The following is a 20,623-nucleotide window of genomic DNA, read 5'->3' as shown; positions in this document are numbered from 1 at the left end:
CAGACAGTTGACTGTACTATTGCACAACTGCAAAGCAAAGGATATGATGTTGGTTTAACCTTTGTGATCACAGTAAGTTTACTTGCAACAAGTACATGTAGACAAAAGGAATGTGATCAATCTTTGTCATAGTTTAGAAATTTGATACTCACGTCTACACTGTGCAACACAACTCTAGCAGCAGTTGCCAACTTTAGACAAAATGTATTCCACCTCAAATACAAACTTACAAATTATCAATGTCAGTCAGCCAAGCAGACTTGTGTTTTCTGATTAGTTAGATCAAAATCACAGCAGTTTCACTTTTAACTTCTTTGTCATATAGGTGTTCACCTTTTACTTGGACAACGGTTCGACAGGTTCTGACTGTCTTATCCTGTCAACAGCCTAAAAGGCAATACTAATTACATTAATAGGTTAATAGAAGGATACTGACTAAATTTAGTATGGTTTTGACAGAAAACTAGTGCACACCTGCTTATCACACATGAGTTCTAACGGATTTTTTCCGTTTGTCAGAAATCTAAAGTTCTCTTTGGTCATGAGTTTAAGTTATCGCATTACCTGTAAAAATATTAATAATAATAATAAACAAACCTGTAACAATTTCATTTACATTAACGGCCCACAACAGTACTGTAAACGCTGCAAGGCCATAACTAATGTTAACATACTTTAATACGTTAGCAGGCTAACGTTACGATAACGTTATTAACGGGATCAACCGTTAGCTGAAACAGTAAAGATTTTCTTAACATGTGGTCTACTAAGCGGCCATGCAATGAAACGCAAAGCAGCTAACTATCACCAGCTAACCGCTAGCTTGCTAGTGTGTGCTGTACAGCAGGACCACTCAATGGTCCCATGAATGACGTTAGCTAGCTGGCAAGACATTACCTTGAAAGGTGTGGTGTAAGTCCAAGTCACACTTTCGTTCCGTCGGGTAAACGGTTAACCAAGGACCTGTCTCAATAAACAGGAGCCTGCTATATAGAAAACACACCAGCGGCAGCGACGCATTATAGCCAGCTAATAATGCTAGCTTGGAGGCGAGTCAGTGTGGTCCCCTCCCAACAACAAGAACCGATCCGCGGCCTGTGTGACAACCGCTCCACGGCAGACTTTGGGCCGAAACAACACAGGGAGAAAACGGGAGGCTCACCAGTAAAAAAGTACAGCGTACGCGGGTCTTAAGGCTGGAAATCTACCTCAGTGTTAAACCCTCCATGTTAGATAAAAAATAAGCATACGTTTGGGGCTCGAGCAATGCAGCGAGGATCAGCAGTGTCTTCGCGCTCTGCCCATAGAAATGCAATTATTATCCCAGCCTTCCCAAACGCGCACAATGCGCATGCGTGATTAGCTTCCAGACTATACTCGTAATACTGGAAACTGAAATCCCGCCTTGCATCACAGATGCTTTTTACTATTAATATTACTTTTTAAAAATATCTTATTTTTAACTGGATTCATGCGCACTGCATTTTTGTAACATGATTTCCTAAAGAACCTGTTTAAATAATGTTAATCAATTTTTTTCTCTGATATGTCTATTTAATTAACCCACAAGAACGTCAATTTAATTTCTCTTAAAAACTAATATTTCAACATGCACTTGCGTTAATATATGTATACATTTTTTCTTTTGTACTTTAGTCCTGTTTTGTCCTTGCGGTCTTGACCAATGATGGCATCTAGTGGTGAAAGATGGTATATGAATTTGAAGACTTGGGATGATTTTGTAGAGCTTGCGTAATATCCGTAACTGTTCCTCAAAGTTAAAACTGAAGAAGCACTGTCCTTCACACTTCCCACTTTCATTACATATTTAATATGTATTTATATAACTAATGAAAGAAAGACGCAGTTTTAGCTCCTGGTTCGAAATCTAAAACTGTAAATCATTTCAGAATGTTTATTCATATATCATTTATGGTGGAAATACTCAAAAACTCAAAAGTCAGAGATTTTAAGAAAAACTGAACATGTAGTTGACTCCATGCAGTTTGCATGCCAGCATTACAGGCCACATAATGGAGTAGAAGATCCCACAGTGACCTTTGTTGAACCTAACTGGATTCTCGTGCTCAAGTACTTTTTTGGCTCTCTTTGGCTTTTAACACAATCCATCCTCATATTTTAATCAGAAAGCTTTTAGAACAATTTAACCCAAATAAAAACATTTTGCTGGAGTCTTGGGGGATTTTGTTTGTTTGTTTGTCTAGCAGGACTCAAAGAGTCCAGATAAATGCAATTCTTTCTAATCAAGTTTGATTGTCAATTGGCTGCCCACAGGGATGTGTGCTTTTACCCTTAGTATTTATCCTGTATACAAATATGTGTCAAAGCAGGAACATTAATAGTTGGCTGCTGGACAAAGACACCAGTCATGGCCCAATTCTCGATGAAACATATCTAAGACAAAAGATATGAGGATTGATTTTAGAACACATACTCATAAACAACAGGTTACAGCCATTAAGGGTCAGACAGTGGAATGAATTCACCGTTATAAATATCTCTGATTATTGATTCCAAACTGAACTTTGAAGCAAACTGTGAAGTTGTGAGCTAAAAAGGGCCCCTGTGTCTGTCATGTTATTTCCATACTGAAAAGAACAGTGATGGTTTGATTTTTGTCTTGCTTTCACTGACGACATAGTTTGGATATTTATCTGTAAAGAACAAAAACTCACTCCATCAAATTATTAAATGGTCTGTCTACTGTGAAGAACAACTTGGTATAAAAGCAACTTTTCTCCAGCAGATAAACAGCTAGTTGTTTTTTTTATATTCTACATAATGTGGGATGAATTCTATTCGTTGTTATTATTTATTATGTTGTTTTTATGCTTATCTGTTGTTTGTGATCTGTGTTTGTTCGGAACATTTCTTTTAGACAACTTGCTGAAAAACATGCTAACATGTTCCTGGGATAAGAAACGTTTAACTGAGCAGGCAAAATTCAATCTTGATGTCAAAAATAAAGTATTCATAGTGTTTCTATGAATCAAGGTCAAAACCAGGTACAATACTAGCAAAAGAAATCTCAAAAATAAAGACTGTATAACACTGTCTATTAAAAAAAAAACAACCACACATAGACAGTGAGCCACAATTTGGCAAGTCCCTGAATTCACGCCAACTTATTTGCCATAACTGAACAACAAAATCAAATATTTACAGCTGCAGCTAAACAGCGCCATCTCCAGGCTTAAAGCAAACAAGTCAGGTGGCCCAGATGGTTTTCCTTTTGAGTGGTTTGAGGTTTTTCAAACTGAGTTTGAGAAAACTGAAAAACTCAGTTTGAACTGAGCTAAGGCTTGTTTTTGGCCTTCAATACAAAACTAAAGGATTAAAAAAATGGCCCCTCATGGAGCAAAGCAGTTATATCAATTATGCCCAAAGAAGAAAAAGACAAACTAGAATGTTGACCATCTAGAGCAATCTTCGTATTACGAAACCCAGATTAAACTATTAATTACCAATGCGATGGAGATGGATCATCATGAATGATCCTCCAGTCTATGTATTACTGGATTAGAAAAACCTGGAAAGATTTATGCAAAAGATAAAAAAAAAATCAATGGAATAAAGGCCAGTTACAATTCTGGAATGATTATATAAAATATTATTCTTCTGCTTATCTGGGGTAGGGTCACAGGGGCAGTAGCCTAAGCAGAGCAGCCCAGACTTCACTCTCCCCAGCCACCTGATTCAGGGAAGACCAAGATGTTCCCAGACCAGCCGAGAGATATAATCTCTCCAGCATGTTCTGCATCTGCCCCAGGGTGTGTCCCAGTGGGACAAGTCCAGAACACCTCACCTAAGAGGCACCCAAGAGGTATTCTTCTCCGATGCTCAAACCACATCCTTTGGATGAGTGGCAGTTCTACTCTGAGCCCATCCTGAATGGCCGAGCGCCTCACCCTATCTCTAAGGGAGATACCTGACACCCTTCAGAGAGAGCTTATTTCCCACACTTGTATCCGTGATCTCATTCTTTTGGTCAAAGCCCAGAGCTCATGACTATAGGTGAGAGTAGGGACATATATCAACTGATAAATCAACAGCTTCGCTTTTACAGTCAGCTATCTTTTTACCATGATGGACCAGTACAGTGTCCACATCACTGCAGTCGCACGACCAAACTGTCTCTCGATCTCCTGCTACCCTCTCCCCTCACTCATAAACAAATTGGAAAAATTTAGAAGTGTCACCTCACATACAAAACAGTTGCAGCAAATGTCTGCCCCTCTCTGAGCCTGGCTCTGCCAGAGGTTTCTTTCTGTTAAAGGAGAGTTTTTCTTTCCCACCGTCGCCTAGTCGCTCATAGGAGATTGCCAAATTGTTGTTTTTTTTTTACCTTAATACTGTAGACACTTTTTTCGAATTTGGAGTTATATAAATAAATTTGAACTAAATTTAATTGCCCAATTGAAGAACAAATACAAAAAATGGTCAAAATATTCAAATTGTAAAACACCAATAAAAGAACCATAAATCAAATAACCTATAGTTCTGTTTTTGTCTGTTTTGATTCGAGTGCATTTCTGGATACCTGACCAGTTTGCCATAAAATGGATAGGTGTCCAAAAGCATACAGTACACGTAACTCTAAATTATAAATGTAAGAGTGGCGGCTTTCTGTCTCCCTGCGTTAACCCTGAGTGGCGTCCTGTCCTGCTACCATACACCATAACGCAACTAAGTTCTATAGGCGACCTTTTAATTTTAATAATTGTATATATAATTTTATAAGTTGGTCGGTTTAAAGAAAGTTTTATTGTACTTTCATTGTGAATACATTAAAAATAGGCTGAGATAAAAGCAAATGAACAAGTCAAAGGAGCTTGCAAAGAAAAGCATCTGGACTTCTTTAAGTTGCTTGAAGACGTTTCACCTCTCATCCGAGAAGCTTCTTCAGCTCTAAGGGTCAAATGGTGGAGTCCCAGATTTAAACCCAGTGGGAGTTTCCCCCCAAAGAGGGACAAAAGGACCCCCTGATGATCCTCTAATCACATGAGCCAAGGTGTGAAAACGGGTGTGGGTCCCAATCCGCCAGGGTTTCGGGTGAGCTCATTGTGAAACCTGGCCTCACCTTATCATGCGATTTCCTGAGGTCAGATGGCCCAGGATGTGAGTGGGCGTTAAGGCGTCTGGGGAGGGAACTCAAAACTGGATTATAGATGGTAGACAGTTGGTGTCGTAAACCACCGCCTCTGGAAAATGAACAAATATTAGATAAAATATATTATATTATATATAATATTAGATAAAATAAAATACAGCAATATTTATAAATGTAACTAAATTTAATGTACTGTATACAGGTAAACTAATTCCATCCACCTAAAGATGGGCGGCATTCTGCACTGATTTTCAATGTGGCATTGCTGAATGGAATCTGTGAAACAAAAACACAACATACAACCACAAAAAATAATTTTAATGCAATAGTGATTTAGATGCCAGTAGCCATTAGGCTGCTTGAACGAACAGACTGTGAGCATATTGCATAGGTTGTTGATCTGGGACAGTCCGACACGTGGGCTGGGTGAAACAATAATCAGACTCCAACAACTCCCTCTTCACTGCCCCTTAGCAATAAAATTCACTTTGTTCGTTCGGGTTCCTTCTGACCGTTTTCAGCATTTCCTGTGGCTATTTTTCTTCCTAAAGCGTACAATCTCCCAATGTTCGTATCAGAATATTAAGAGGGAAAGATAGTTTGGTATTCATGCCAATGCAAAGCATGGAGGTGGTGAGACAACTGGTCATGATGGCCATGACAGATTTCCAATTGGGCACAGTGTGCAGAAAGGTTTCCATAAATTCAAACATGCTGCATCACTTTGTATCACACTGTGACCTACCAGTCCATAAACACATTTTAATGATGGTTTGTAAAAACAACATTTGAAGCATTATATTTTTTCACATTTGTAGATTAGCTTCAAGGTTTGCTAAAAATGTTATAAATATGAACATATTACTAGTTTGGCTTTGATATAAATAATGTAATATATAGTTCAACCAGACAATTTTCTCTAAAAACATTTAAATATTTTCAAATATTGCATTTACCAAACCATTTGATGTGGTGCTCTTATTCATAGGTAAAGTTCTACACAGATTAGTTAAAGCCATTTCTCAAATGCCAAACTAGAAGGGGGTAGAGCAGAGGTTTGCCATAGCGACAAGTTTAGAAAAACAATCTCAGCCTCCCTGAGCAAAAAGTCACATCAACACCACATTTTAAATATTGAATAAAAACACTCAAAAACTTGGCAAAACACACCACCCTCCATATTGTCTTTAAATCTCTTGTACAACAAGGAGAGGCAATGCTCTCCTTCATGTATCTGGAGACTTTAAGTACTCAATGCAAAGGCTATTATTAACACACTACCCATTGCAGTTCACACATCTCTAACACTCAAATATATGTCTATACAGGTCAACAGAAGTCCTTGCTATTGCACAGAAATACAGGGTTTTTCTCCACTGGGTACATCTAATGACAAGGCAGGTTATACAGTGACATTTTGGTTTGACAGCATAAATGTTTGTTGCTCTCAAAAAGGAAGAAAAAAAAAAAGAAGGAAAAAACAAAAAAACAAATCAAAACACAGAAATTGGTTGCATGTCAACTTCTATTGTTTCCACATATGTTTGAAGACACTCGCACCTCTCAAGCATGAAGCGAGCATGCATCTTCATCATTCAAATTTAAGTTTAAAAAGGCAACCACCTTGTGATAAGCTTCACTTCTTCGCTACCAGTACATGCTTTTGAGACAACACACAAACCCTTCTTTCTTCTTGTACTAGTGCTGCGGTACGCGATATTCATAGAGGTGAAGAAGTGCCAGACGAGAGCAACATGACAATATGACAATCATGAGCACATCGACAGTAAACACACACAGGCCTAATATAAAATCTTCTTGTAAAAACATGACTGAGACATGATTTAGTGTACAGTTTTGCTCTAAAAGGCAAGAAAGTCAAATAAATATGTTTGAAGAAGTTCAATGAAGATTTCTTTTTAAAAATCCTCTTTGACTCTACTTTTTCCTCTCAGTTATAAAGCACTGATTTTTTTATTAAAACAGAGGGAGAAGAAAAAGAAGATGTGATACTGACAGAAGTCTTCCACACATTCACCACTGATGAAACATTTTAAAGAGACACTGAAAACTGCAGTTGATTTTTAAATATTGCAAAACATAGAAAACAGTTTTTGTTGAAGTGTAAACATTAAATTGATGTCTGATGTCATTTTTACACGTGGACAAATTATATAAAATAAATCATGTCTGTCATACCTATAAATTGTTATCATTAAAATGTAAAAACAATATACTAAATCTCAATTTATATTATTATTATTACTGTAATAATAACTTTATGTTAACATCTGTTTTGTATAAGTGTTTTTACTGTATTGTTATAAATAAGTTATATCTGTAACATCTTCATTCATACTTTGACTCCTCTCTCTTTGTCTTTAAAAGGCAAAAAACAATACTTGTGTCTCTCCCACGCTCATACATACACATTCATACATGCAAGCGTACGCCTCAGTGTGATCAAACACACAAACACATACACACGAAGCTGCCACAGTCATACACGGGATGGGGGGGGGGGGTCGTCACCAGGAGGCTCTATGTGCGATTGAGGGTCTGGAAGATTCTGGATATTTGTAGCATGACAGGGCCGGTCTCGGGATCGTTCATCCACTGGGTGCTGTTCAGAGGATTCTCCAGCATGTCTTCAAACGCTGCACATAAACACAAAGCATATTTGTGAGTTATATAATAGACCCCCAACCCACAAATCTTTCCCCTCTTCTGTCAACTGGTGAAGACAGGTAGACGGGCCTTTCTCTATGTCATATGCCTTAAGTGGACACTGATGTCAACTGCTGGTTTTGGGCTCAGTGACTTAAAGCCTAAACGTTAGTGCCTTCATTGCTTCTTTATGTTTTATATATCATGTTTTGGAGCCAGGAGTGACCGTTTTTGAACAAGCGAGTGGAGTGTTGGGTTATTAGCTAACCTATAGGGACAGATATCAAGAAAAAAAAGTAACAGACTAATAAAATATCAGAACTTCACTCACCGAAACCAAAGCACAAGTCTTCATGGATGTTTAGTATCACACAAACAACAAAACATAATATAAAATAACCATATATACACAGGTGAATGAAATAAAAAGAATGATTTCACACTGTTCGAACAGTTTTCCTGGACGTCTCAGCAAGATCTTTTTCAGCTGCTGGTGGTTTTTCTGTCTCATTTTACAGAATGAGACTATATTTGAGTTCCTAAAACTACACAATAATATAAGGATGTCAAAAAGTTTTTAATATTACTTTAGGGGAGAATTTTCAAAAACAGGACACTACGTTGGCTTTTACACTCAATGAGACTATACCTAGAAGAGTTTTGGGATTGGTTAAACCCAGCTGGACGACTGGATTTTCCAGGATGGCTTGAAACAGTGGGCTGTTGGTGTCGATGCCTTTGTCCAGATCTTCTGGAGAAGGTTTCCTGTCTCCCAACAGCCACTCACACTGCAGGAATACACAGTAAGGAACAAAAAGGACACCAATTAAAATCTTTATGGAAGTCAAAGTATAAAATTAACTGAAAACAAGTGAAACAGGTATTCAATGTTACTGGACTTGTTGTTTTCGGAAGGTTTCAGAAATTACTGGGGGGAGGGAGCTAACTGTTAAATTTGTTTATTAATAGTAAAACTACTGACGATGTGTAAACTTACCGCTGCATCCTGTTGGTTGTTATTGACTCTCAGAGCATCGATCACCTCCTTTTCATCAAAGCCCATCTCCATCAATGCAATGACTGCCTGCAGAGTTCATTAAAAAAAGCAAAAAAAAACCCCACATACAGTTAAAATCTATCTAAAGTCTATTCCAGCAATTCCAGCAGCTATCATGGGGACACAAAACTTACTTAATAAGATGTGAACAAGTTATGGTAAAAAAAAAAAAACTTCCATCAAAATCGAATATCACTCAAGTTTAAGTGTGGCCCTGTCCCACATAAGATAAGATAAGAAGAACTTTATTTATTCGGAGGAAAAATTCTTTTGTCATACACATGCTCAATGCAGCAAGAGAGACAGAGGAACAGAGGAATAAGATATACAATAAGAATAGTAGTATACAGTAATATACAATAGGATAGTGTAAAATATAATATCAAATAACTCAAATATCATGCAGCCGATGAGAACCCTGAGAGGAGATTTGTAAAATCTGAAGTCTTGTATAAAAGCTAAAATTGCACCCACCCTTGAATCTGGTCTGAACTCCCTTTTCCTGCGGATCCTCTTGAAGATCTCTGTGAGTTCATCCTGCTTGTTGCTCTCGTCTGTGCTCGACTGGCTGGATAGGCTGCGGTGAGGATTAGGACCAGAGGCTGAAGCAGAAGCTGAAGCAGGGGGGCCTGGAGTGGCAGCTGCCGTAGCTCCTGCTGCCCCAGAAGAGTCCTGGCCTGGTAGTGGCGTGTCCACAGAGGGGTCATCTACATGCTCAATCAGCCACTCCATAGCCTGGGTCACTGACATGCTATAAGGAGATCAGATAAAACTACTGTTAGGGTACAAAGATAAGGAACAATTCCTATGAGACCCTTTCGTGGAACCTTGGTATCAGTGCATACTTCTCCAAAGTGCTGTCCTGCAAATTAATGCCCACTGGATATGTTTTCACCATATTTTGTAACAGGGACATATTTTTTTATGTGTGTGTGTGTGTGTGTGTGTGTGTGTGTGTGTGTGTGTGTGTGTGTGTATATATATATATATATATTCTTTTCCCCCCCCAAATATAACTATAGATACAGCCTTACTGGTTCAGTCTCAGAGCTTTGATTGCTCTGCTCTCAGGGAAACCCATCTCAGTGAGCTGCTGGAGGGCCGTTTCATCCACCCGATCCTCTTCATCTTCATCTAACATTGCTATGAGACACAGACACACAAAGAGAAAAGATCTTTGGTTGACAGCTAAATGTTTGGAACAATCAAACATACAGAAAACCTGCACTGCCAAAATAAATGTGCGCAACTTCAGATAAAAGATAACATCTAGTTTCTAAAAAGTGCCCATTAGTATGTTTTATTTAGGACAGTGCATGTTAATGAACATAAATGTAAAATAAATTACATGAATGTAAACATGCCAGATTATAGCCAAGGGCTAATTTCCATCTGTTGTCCATAAAACATTAAAAAATAGACATAATAATTCATAAAAAATTCAGAATTCATTTATAATAAAAACTCCATCACCAAACTCACACATACACACCATTCTATTCCCAAATAAAACATTAAAACTATACAACTTATACATGATCACACACTTGATTTGTCCATAACCAGTTTTTAACCTGTGCCTTAAACAAGTTGAATTTTGAGCATTCTCAAATGGATTGTTGTGGCTAAAATAAAACCCAATCCTAACCCTAACCACAGACTTGGTAAATGTTAAAACTCAGGTGGGCAATTAATTTTCCTGAGAGAAACTGGAGAGATGAATCAATCATTTTAGAAAGATTAAAAATAATAATACAGCAGAAATGAATTCAAGTTAATGGTGCTGTGACAGACCCAGTTTTTCCACTGGAAAATGGGTTAAAGGTTTAAGGGATTTTCCACTTTACCATTTGCCTTTTTGAATAGTTCGACAGCATCAGGGTTCAAGGCAAGAAGCTTCTGTGCGACTTCAATAAGAGAAACCAGGATTTTTCTGAGCTCTGTTTGAAACTGCAACAACACAAACAACAATATACAAGGACATTAAAAATAATTACAAGCTATCAGTCCAAGTACAGTGCAGGTAAATTTCTCATTTACAATATTTTAAAGTATTATTGTAATTTATCTACATTTCAGTGCACCCTGTGAGCTAAAGCTAAACCTCTCTTACATCTCTGATGTTGTGTTGCGTAACAGTACGGTCTGTGTGGCGTGTGGATAGGCTGGCGGTGGCTTTCAGAATAGCATCTTTATCTGGAGCTTTGTTTTCTTGTTTCTTCTGTGATGAACAGAATAAACAGCAGTTAATAAAATATATGCATGTTTAAAAAAAAGGACTTCTTCCCAAAAACTGGACAGAGGACTTACCTTGTCTTCTGAACTAACGTCAGCCGTCTTTGGAGGGGTTGGTGGCGGTCTTTTCTTTATGAGCAGCAAAACATCTACAACATACATTAAACATGTTAGCTTCATGGAAAACTGTGGCAAACCACGGCAAACTGGAGAGACGCTACATACCTTTATCTTTGAGATTTTCATCAGCAACAGTTTTTGTGTCAGAGAGGACTCTTTCTGTAGCAGCATGAATAAGTTTATGATGTGTAAGGGTTTTGGGATCTTCTAGACTTCCATGTACACACTACAAATTAAGCACAAAACAAAACAACTCAGGCACAACCAGATAACTCATTGTAACTAATCACTTTCTTTGTTTTAAATATCATTCAGTTACTGTTATAAGTAGGACCAATAATGACAGACATTTGAAAAAGTTATTTAAAAGAAGAGAAAAAGGAAAAAAACCAAAAAAAAAAAAACCAACCGATGATCTAGATGACCAAGATCCTACACAGAAACAGTGGATTGAAAAAACTTAAACACAATTTTTAAGTTGTACATGTCACAGTGTGCTAGTTATCTGCTTTGTAAATGGCCTGGTCATTAAAAAATAAAATAATTGAACTAGTAACTAACTATTTTAACTAGAAATAGTACCATCTGCTTCTGCTTTCTGACAAATTTGAATGAAAGCGGTGTACTTTGTTTTTTAACATAGATTATGGCAATGGTGCTGTTGGTCTATATGACTTATGCATTAAAATGGGTCTGACACCCCTGCAACAGAGAAAGCCAGATCCTCACAACACAGTTGTAGGAACAAGCAAATTTTCGAGTTTTGGTTATCAAAATAACTTTAGATCTGTTTTCTCTTGATCAGCTTTAATCAGTTAACTACATCAGCTCTGATATTTAACCGAAGATACAAACTGAGTAAAAACAGTCTCCCTATGTGGAGGATTAGCTGCTTTCTGTCTTTGCCTTGTCATCATAAATTCAGGATTGGTTGGGTAAACAAAACATGACTCATCTAAAAACTCTAAGCACTGACTTCATGAAGTTTCAGAGACGTATTAATTAATTTAAGAATATACTGGGCTGACACGAAAACCAAAACTTAAACCACTACTTGAGTTTTCGCCATAGCCCAAGGAAGGAGAAGTGAAGTGAGCTGTATAATAATAGAATGGCTAAAAAGTAGCATGCGTTTCTTAGTAGCTACTGGGACAACCAACTTGCTAAATTATAAATAGCAAAGTCTACCCAGTTACTATAAATACAGCGCCAGTGATACTGACACTGACAGTTTACGAAAGGGACATGGCACAGTGTAAAGCACCCCAGGCAGAGGAGTGACAGGTCGAAAAAAAAGGAAGCAGGACAAACACAAACAAGCCAAGAAAAACCTACATGTTTCAAGCACCTCTCCTTTAGTTTCTCAACAGTCGTGTCTTCCGTGACCTCCTCCAACCACTCCGTGCCGTCCATGGTGCAGATGTGTATTTTCAGCACTTTGCCGGCAAATATTTTTTCCTCCTGCACGAACATAGCTCCAGACTTAACAGTACCAGTCCAGTGACGATAGCTAGCAGCAGTTGCTATGTGCCTATTTGGCAAGCTTGCGTGCTAACCTTAGCACCCAGCTAGCCGTCGTCTGTAAATCCACCAACAACAAAGTGAGAGCGGGCACCGACTAGCTGAGGGCCATTTGGGGGTTCCTCGGTCGGTTTTCGCTGCGGTGGTAACCGAGAAACACGTCCTCTTCAAGACGAGTTCTTCTTTTTTCCTGTTAGCTCACAAGCAGTAACTAGCGAAAACCCTATTTTTACTGTAACTTGAACTTTGAACTCCCAACTGTACCGCCAATGCTGGATTGTGGGATGTGTAGTTCTTTTGAGTGACAGGTCCAAAAATACAATCAACCCGGTCAAGCCGTTTTTAGAAAACACAGTTACTTGCAACAAAATTATGAAACATCGTAATATTTGCTTCTTTAACCTGCACTTAGAGGATCCTCAGATCTCCAACGGTCCAACATCAAGGTAACTAAAACAAAGCTGAAACTGGAGTTAAAGCAACAACAACGAGTTAATTAATATTAAAAATAGGCTTCAGAAAAGATGAATATCAATTAGGTAACTATATGGCAATACTAAATGACAATATGAGGAGTGTTTTTTCTGCTTGTTTTCATTTTTCCACCCTGTCGATCGATTATATTAATACCATTTTTCTAATATAGATCGATTAAAAAATGTTGCAAAAGAGTTGTTCAAAATGCTTTAATAAATAATATGTACAAGATAAATCTAAGAAAAATCAGAAAGAAGGTATACTCCATTATTATGTAAATGTGTGTGTAACCTTGGATCCTGACAGGTGTGTTGATCTTTTACAAAAATAAGCTGTTGTAGAGTTTTATAGAAAAATAACAAAAACTATTTGCTTAAGTATCTCTATGGCAGCCAGTCTGAGCATGTTGAGCATGCATATTTCTTTTTTTTTTTTTTTTACGTTTTTACTTAATCATTACACAGTAAATTGAGGAATGGGTCCCACAGCTTATACCAACTATGGTATTCAGATGATTTGTTCTTCTTATGAATTTTCACGATGTTGTATAAATATTGCAGCTGTAATTCACTTAAACTTAATATAATTAATTTTCTTTAACAACTGTCACCACCAGATGGGGACATACTCCATCCATACATACATTAAATTAAAAGTAAGAGCCAGATCACAGGAAAATTCAGCTTTACTCATCACAGGCTAACCTAATTGCAGTGATGACTTTACTGGATTTGTACTTTAGATGTTTATTATAAACACACAAGCATAAAAAATAAAAGACAATTATCACTGATTTCAAGACACACAGGTGCCCTTTATTATAACAAGAAACATTTTTACAGATTGAAAATGAAAAGGGAAAATACATTTGTTGCAAATTATAGCTTTATAAAGACAAAGGAAACATATTGCAGATATTGCATTTTTCACTACAACCTAATGTGGTTTTTAAAAACAGAACTTTTTCCAAACTATACCAGAGTGCATCTCACAAAACATTAAGGTGGACACAACTTGAGAACAAAACCAACAGTTTTCATTTCATTGAAGTGTAACAAAAAAAACCTTTCTATCATACATAAACATTTGCCTCAATGGATTTTTGTGTGTTCCAGAACAGCAAATAAATATCAATTTATAAAACCTCAATATTTATTTATTTTTCCATTTTTATATGAGAAAAACACCACCTAACAATATATTGTGCCTATTTGTATAGAGTTCAAATTTATTTATGCATAAGGGACAATAGGATACAAAATATAAATTCTGTTCTGTTTTACATTTTAGAGGCTGATGATTGGTGTAACACCTATCACAATTGCATGCTTAAGACATAAGATTTCTTGAACAAAATCTTGCTTACAAGGGACACAAGGGGCATATTTACAGAAGGAAGGACACAGCCATAGGCTCAAACTAAGGGAGAGAGAAAATGGAGATTCCTTTTCCCTCTGAACAAAAACATACACTGTGGCCGACAGGCCAGATCTCCAACACCACAGGACTCGCAGATACTCAAGCCTGCCTTAACTGCCAATCTCCAAGATGGCCTTATACTGTACAACATATCACATTCCCACTCCATTTCCACACGAGTGAAATCAAACCAAGAGGCACAACATAATGCTGTTCCACTGATTCAAGAAATTTACATGACTCTAAAGAGTGTAGCTAAGAATCACATGATATTTATGGAAGCTCCCATATCATACAGGACCTGTACATGGCATTCATGTACTGTTAACAGTTTACCATCAGTTGATATTTCAGATGCTTACAAATAACTGAAATAACACTGAAACTTAATATGTGCTCTATAAAAATGCCCCTTAATCACGATTTTCATTATAAACAAGATTATACAAAAATATATATATATAAACATGAGAAACCATATAAAAAAGGCAAAGTCCTTAAGGGAAAATAAATACCCAGTGTGTATGCTGCGACTTCACTCCAGAAAAGAAGTACTAAAAGAAAAGACTTTCTATAAAGGCCATCCACTGCCCTGCTTATGACATAACACCGTGGACCCCACAAATTTCTGAAGGCAGGCAATGCTTATAAATAAGACATTAATAAATAAAAGAATGGATGAAACACAGATGTTGCTGTTAGTATAAAAGCTTATGAAGGTTTTTTAAAATCCTGTTTACAGCGTTGCCCTTTCTCTTTTTCCTCCAAGAGTGCCTTTTTAGACAAAAAAACAAGAACAAAAAAAAAACATATGTACAGCAGCTCAGCTGGGTCTGAAGATTTTTATTTGAACTGTTCAGGTATGTGTGCAATCTGAGACGGCATGCTTGTCGGTGGACTCGAGATGCCCTCTGACCAGTCAGACATGTTGGAATGAGGAGATGAACTGGACCACTGGTCAGGGGAGCCAGGAGAGGGTGTCAGAAAGGGGTGGTCAGGTACTTGGACCTGATGATTTGGGGTGTTGTCAATGGGGCCCGAATAACTGTGCTGGGAGGGTGGGGTGAGGAACTGGGTGCTAGGCATTGACTGGCTGATGGAGGAGGGCATAATCTGGGTCTCCTGAGGCAGGATGGTGCGGATGGGCATGGTGGAGTTGCCTGTGCCCTGCTGGAGCTCTGGAGAACTGAGCTCCCCACTGATGAAGTTTTGGGTGTTGGCTGTGTTTGAGTTCTGGTGCTGCAGCTGGATGCTCTGCTGCTGCTGTTGATGCTGCTGCTGCTGTTGTTGAAGCTGCTGAAGGTTCTGCATCTGCTGCATCTGTTGAGCTTGCTGTTGCAATATGTGCGACTGTGGACCCATTCTGGTGTTCTGGATGCCCTGATATGTCATCATCTGAGTCAGGCTGCTGTTTGGGTGGCCATTATGGAGCGTTGTTGTCATCATCCCGTGCTGGCCTCCCTGGTGAAGACCTCCTTGACCACCAGAGTTGTTTCTCATTGGGTTGTACTGACCTGGTTGGCTCATGTTGCCATGCATCCTGGACAGCCAATCACACTGCCCATTCATGGCGCCCTGGCCACTGGAGACAGTAACGGGTAGGTGGGTAAGACGTGGAGGCATTGGGTCAAACTGCATTCGAGCCAGCTCCTGCTTGCTTGGCATCACCATGTGGTTTACAGCCAGGTGTGGGTCAGACATCCCCTGCAGATGGTTCAGGGATACAGACGGCGACTGCTGGAAAGGTGAGGTCATCATCGGCGGTGAAGCTACATCAGAGACATAGCCATGTGGAGACTCCAGGGAGTCAACTGGAGACAGAACAGCTGAGCTATCCAGGAGGTTCCCAGGCTTCCCATCCTGGGAATTCTTCTTCTTCACCTTCATGTCTTTTCCCTCCTTGCACCCGATGCCTTTGGTGCTGGGCTTGCGTGCCTTTTTGCTCTGGCCTTGACCTTGAGGCTGGGGCTGCTTCATGTTTCCCAGGAAGCCATTAGGCGAGCAAAGAGGGGGTGACAGTGTGGTGCTTAGTGACCCTCCATGCATGGGAGGACTTCGTACCAGGTTGTACTCGTCCATCAGCCGCACAATGTCGTGATGCATTCTCTCTTGTGCAATGTCTCTGGGTAGCCGGTCCATGTGATCAGTTATTTCTCTGTTGGCAAAATGGTCCAGCAAGACCTTGGCAGTCTCATAGCTTCCTTCCCTAGCAGCCAAGAACAGAGGTGTTTCCTCCTGAAGTAAACAGAAAGGAGACAATATATTAAACAGTTTAACAGATGCACAAGGAATGTTCCTTCATTGCAGAAAGGGGGTTATTTCTATACCTTGTTATTTTGCATGTCCTTGTTGGCACCATTTTTGAGTAGCACAATGGCTGCCTCCACGTTATTTACTGCTGCGGCCCAATGTAGGGCTGATTTACCTGCAGAGACAGGAACAGGGTCATTAGATATAAAATTCTTTTTGCACCACATTTAGCACTAAAATGTGAAGATTTCAGGCTTTTGTGAATATCGTAAGTGGCAAAAAACATTGAAACCTTACCAAAATCATCAATTGCATTGACATCAGCATGGCAGTTAATGAGCTCCTCCACCATGCCCTCCACTGCAAGCCTGGCAGCCAAGATCAGGGGTGTAGTGCCATCATGCATGCGGGCATCTAAGTCTGTGGCACGGTTCCTTATCAGAATCTGCAAAGATGTACAACACATTACTCCATTAGATTCCTTTAGAATAATGAATTTTACAGGAAATTTAAAGTATTTTAACTTTGTACTATTAATATTTTTTTAATAGCTATATTTTTCACACAAAATGGTCATCACAATTTTAAGATGAAAAAAAAAAAGACTTTAAACGAGCCATGCTCACATTTGCATTTTGGGTTTCCTAATCCAAAAAGAAATAAATAAATGATAAAGAAACCCACCTGGAACACTCCTTGGGCATCAGCTGCCACAGCAGCATGCAGAGGAGTTCTGCCCATGTTGTCTTGTATGTTGGCATCAGCGCTGGCCTCCAGCAGGCGTTTAGCAGCATCAGAGCGGGCATAGCGGGCAGCCAGGTGAAGAGCTGTTTCACCCGTCCGATCAGTCTGGTTGTGGAGGTTAGCACCTTGATAGATGAAGTCATTGATCACATTAGCAGAGGCGTCCTCCTCCTCCTCGCTGTTGCCTGTTTCTAAACCTCCGCCACTGCAGGACGCAATCATCAGGGGTGTGAATCCATCTGCACGGAAGGACCAGAAGAAGCGAATGAAAAAAAAGGCACTGCATGGTCAGCACAGTACAGTCATATTAACTACTGCAAAACTACAAGAGGGTTCACTTCAAAGCACCTGGCAGATCAAAACAAAGCAACAAACAAATCGAATGTGGATTTGACACTTTTTCCTGGGTTGAATCATCACAGCGCTCTCTTTTTCGATAATAGATTCTGATCAAGGCCCCGGCACAGGAGAAGCTTCAGAAGGAAAGCGCAGCTAGAGGGATAGAGGCCAAGGCTTGCTAAAGCTAGACTACTGCAAAAACGAAGCATTAAAATCTGGCTGTGAGAGGCGGCTCAGTCAGTCGACTTGGATAGGTTTTCTCCTCTTCAAAAGGATAGCAAGCCCCAGATCTCGCAGATTTGGTCGATTCAAGTGCATCGATCCGCAACGGGGGGAAAAGTGTGCTCTCAAGATGTTAAACCTGTTACTTTGATTTTTCATAGCTTTTCTTCAGGGAATTTGCCACTTAGTACAAAGTTAGGTTTTTGCATCTGATGCCTTCATTGGTTTTTGTAATGTAGAATAAAAAAAGAAAAAAAAAGAAAACAGAGGCCTATTACTGGTCAAATGATTAATCTGATCAGGAATCAGTGTTTTCCCCCAGGCATCTAGCTTCCAGCCAGCTGCTTTGAAGAAGATCCTTTACCCTGAGGACATGGAGCTTTAGCAGCTCCTACATGCGCAATTACACACGCACGCACACACATAAAAAAACACACACATCCTTAGGAAATGTGAAATGTTCGCCCAGAAAAGATATTAATCAATTCACATACACAAGTTTACACAAGAAAAACACACACAGAAAAATGTGTGACTACTAGAAATGTGTGCTCAAAAAGTTCTTTGCCCCTTGATCCATTCAAATATCAGTAATAGCTTTACACTACCGAAGGATTTTCCTCTCCCAGTTCCCTCACCTAGACTTTTCAGTTCTGTATTTCACAAGCAAAAAGAAAAAAGGCAAAAAAAAAAGACATATACATATACATATATATATATCTAGTAGTCTCTGTAATTTAATGGTTTATATAAAGACAACCAAGTCATCCGCAATAAAAATAACCTAAAGATAAGAGGTCCCGCCAATATAAATAATATCTATGGTTCGTAACACACCTGGACCGCGGACATTGACATCCAGGCAGTCATTCTCAATCTCGCCCTGAGGGGGTGTGGGAGCTATAGATGGGATGCGCAGGTCAGCGGCATCCAGGTGCTGCTGCGTCCACTGGCGGTTGTCTGTCTGGTCGTCCGCATCCAACACAGCCTGCTCATCAAACTGTTAAAACGGGGACAGCAGGAGGTCAGACAACTGAAACTGACTTTAAATCGAATTAGAAAAAAACAAAAAAGAGTTTAAAATGTATTATAAAAAGATCATAAAATTATTTTAAACATTTAAAAATACACAAACAATTCTCTCAAAGCCTAGAATTAGATGTCTTATGAAATAGTTGCTCAGACTGTAAAATTGAATAATAATAATAATAATAATCATTATATTTTAGTTATGTCAGAGTTCCTTACCCTAAAGCGTTTCGCATCTGAAGGTTCGTCTTCTCCCCACTCAGTGTGGGTGTCATCCATGAGAGAAATGTCTGAGGTGTTTTTCATTGGCCTGTGATGAAGCAGAAAACCTTTTAAAAATCCTCGTACTCCACTGCTTCAGTCTCATACAAGCCACTCACCATTAATGGTGTAGCGATGCCGAAAAAACAAAAGCATTGATTGATTTCATACCACACCCCTCTGCCCCAACAAGTCAATTAATTCACACGTAAACCTGCTATATCATTATCATTAATGATCCAGAGAAAAATCCCATTTTTCCAAATTTTTACCTAAAGAACTGGCCCGTCACCCAACCCGCAAAGAAACACACACCAAATGACAGCGAGTGCCGAATAAATGTAAACTTACTTTAATCCCACCGAATCCTCTCCAACAGGCTCACGTCTCTTCTTCTTGCTATCTGTGGTCTTGAAGCCCTCGGGAAGCCAGAGCCGCCCGTGTTCATGACGGCGCTTTCGGGCAGCCACCATTCCCAGTCCAAGGAAGGCCAGCATCCCTAAACCGCCCAGTACCAAGTAGATTAGGTAGGAAACCTGTGGCGGCTCGGGTTCCACGCCACCTGGTAGGAAAATGGACATTATGTTCACAGTGGGCTGAGGACAAGATGTGGACCGCTGGACCGGGACACCCAGGATCAGCCTGAGTGTTCGAGCAGAGCTAGTCCGGCTCTCCTTCGCCCCGCGGATCCCACTCCAAAACGCAGCCAGTGTCTGAAATGGACTGACGATCCTCACCGTTTGTAAAGCTAGCTTCTTCTATCTATTCAGTAATAATCAGAATTGCTAACCACTTTTCATCAAAAAAAGAAAAAAAAGGGATGGGGCGTGATAAAAAAAAAAAAGAAAAGGGGGAGAAAAGTACACCACCACCACCTCCTCTCTCTCTTTTCAGCCCAGGGTACCAAGAGACAACTTTACCATTTCTTCTTTAAGAGAAAAAAGGGAGGGGGATTAATGAACTTCAAATTACTGCACGCACTTTAAGCTGTAAAGACGAAGGATTTATTAGGATTTTCGAGATAACAAAGACTCCCAACTTCTAGCACACTCCCGATCAATTTTTCCCCTTCTCTTTTTTTCCACTAACGATTTTGAAATGATAAACTCCCCCAACCTAAACCCTCAGAGATACATTAAGTCCTGGTATTA

At 39.3% G+C, this 20,623-nt stretch overlaps 3 protein-coding genes across 7 annotated transcripts in view; all 3 read right to left on the bottom strand.

The window, feature by feature from the left end:
• Positions 1-1,323, bottom strand: part of camsap1b (calmodulin regulated spectrin-associated protein 1b) — a 28,351-nt gene extending 27,028 nt beyond the window's left edge. For 4 of the 5 annotated variants that reach the window (XM_085295232.1, XM_085295226.1, XM_085295229.1 and 1 more), the window contains exon 1: positions 898-1,323. The gene's annotated coding sequence lies outside the window, so the exon portion shown is untranslated. The remainder of the gene's footprint in view (positions 1-897) is intronic. The other variant, XM_085295228.1, reaches the window with a different exon arrangement.
• A 4,105-nt stretch (positions 1,324-5,428) lies between these two features.
• ubac1 (UBA domain containing 1) lies at positions 5,429-13,015 on the bottom strand. Its single transcript, XM_085295225.1, has 10 exons — positions 12,546-13,015; positions 11,316-11,436; positions 11,166-11,239; positions 10,969-11,076; positions 10,703-10,805; positions 9,890-9,998; positions 9,330-9,606; positions 8,796-8,882; positions 8,448-8,586; positions 5,429-7,788 (listed from the first exon to the last, which is right to left on the bottom strand). The coding sequence occupies exons 1-10, from the start codon at positions 12,681-12,683 to the stop codon at positions 7,673-7,675; spliced, it is 1,272 nt and encodes a 423-aa protein (XP_085151351.1). The 5' UTR covers positions 12,684-13,015; the 3' UTR covers positions 5,429-7,672.
• Positions 13,016-13,999: 984 nt separating this feature from the next.
• Positions 14,000-20,623, bottom strand: part of notch1b (notch receptor 1b) — a 43,524-nt gene continuing 36,900 nt past the window's right edge. Inside the window, exons 28-34 of the mRNA XM_085295223.1 lie at positions 19,824-20,034; positions 19,431-19,521; positions 19,020-19,182; positions 17,562-17,860; positions 17,175-17,322; positions 16,955-17,052; positions 14,000-16,862 (exon numbers count right to left, since the gene is read on the bottom strand). Of these exons, the coding sequence (XP_085151349.1) occupies positions 15,471-16,862; positions 16,955-17,052; positions 17,175-17,322; positions 17,562-17,860; positions 19,020-19,182; positions 19,431-19,521; positions 19,824-20,034 (2,402 nt within the window). The 3' untranslated portion in view covers positions 14,000-15,470. The remainder of the gene's footprint in view (positions 16,863-16,954; positions 17,053-17,174; positions 17,323-17,561; positions 17,861-19,019; positions 19,183-19,430; positions 19,522-19,823; positions 20,035-20,623) is intronic.

This window comes from Mchenga conophoros, linkage group LG12 (assembly GCF_057382185.1).
Source record: "Mchenga conophoros isolate Kocher_MC1m ecotype Shallow Benthic linkage group LG12, M_conophoros_male_GT1.1, whole genome shotgun sequence".
In the NCBI taxonomy this organism is placed as follows: Eukaryota; Metazoa; Chordata; class Actinopteri; order Cichliformes; family Cichlidae; genus Mchenga; species Mchenga conophoros.
This window is presented reverse-complemented; position numbering and strand designations above follow the sequence as displayed.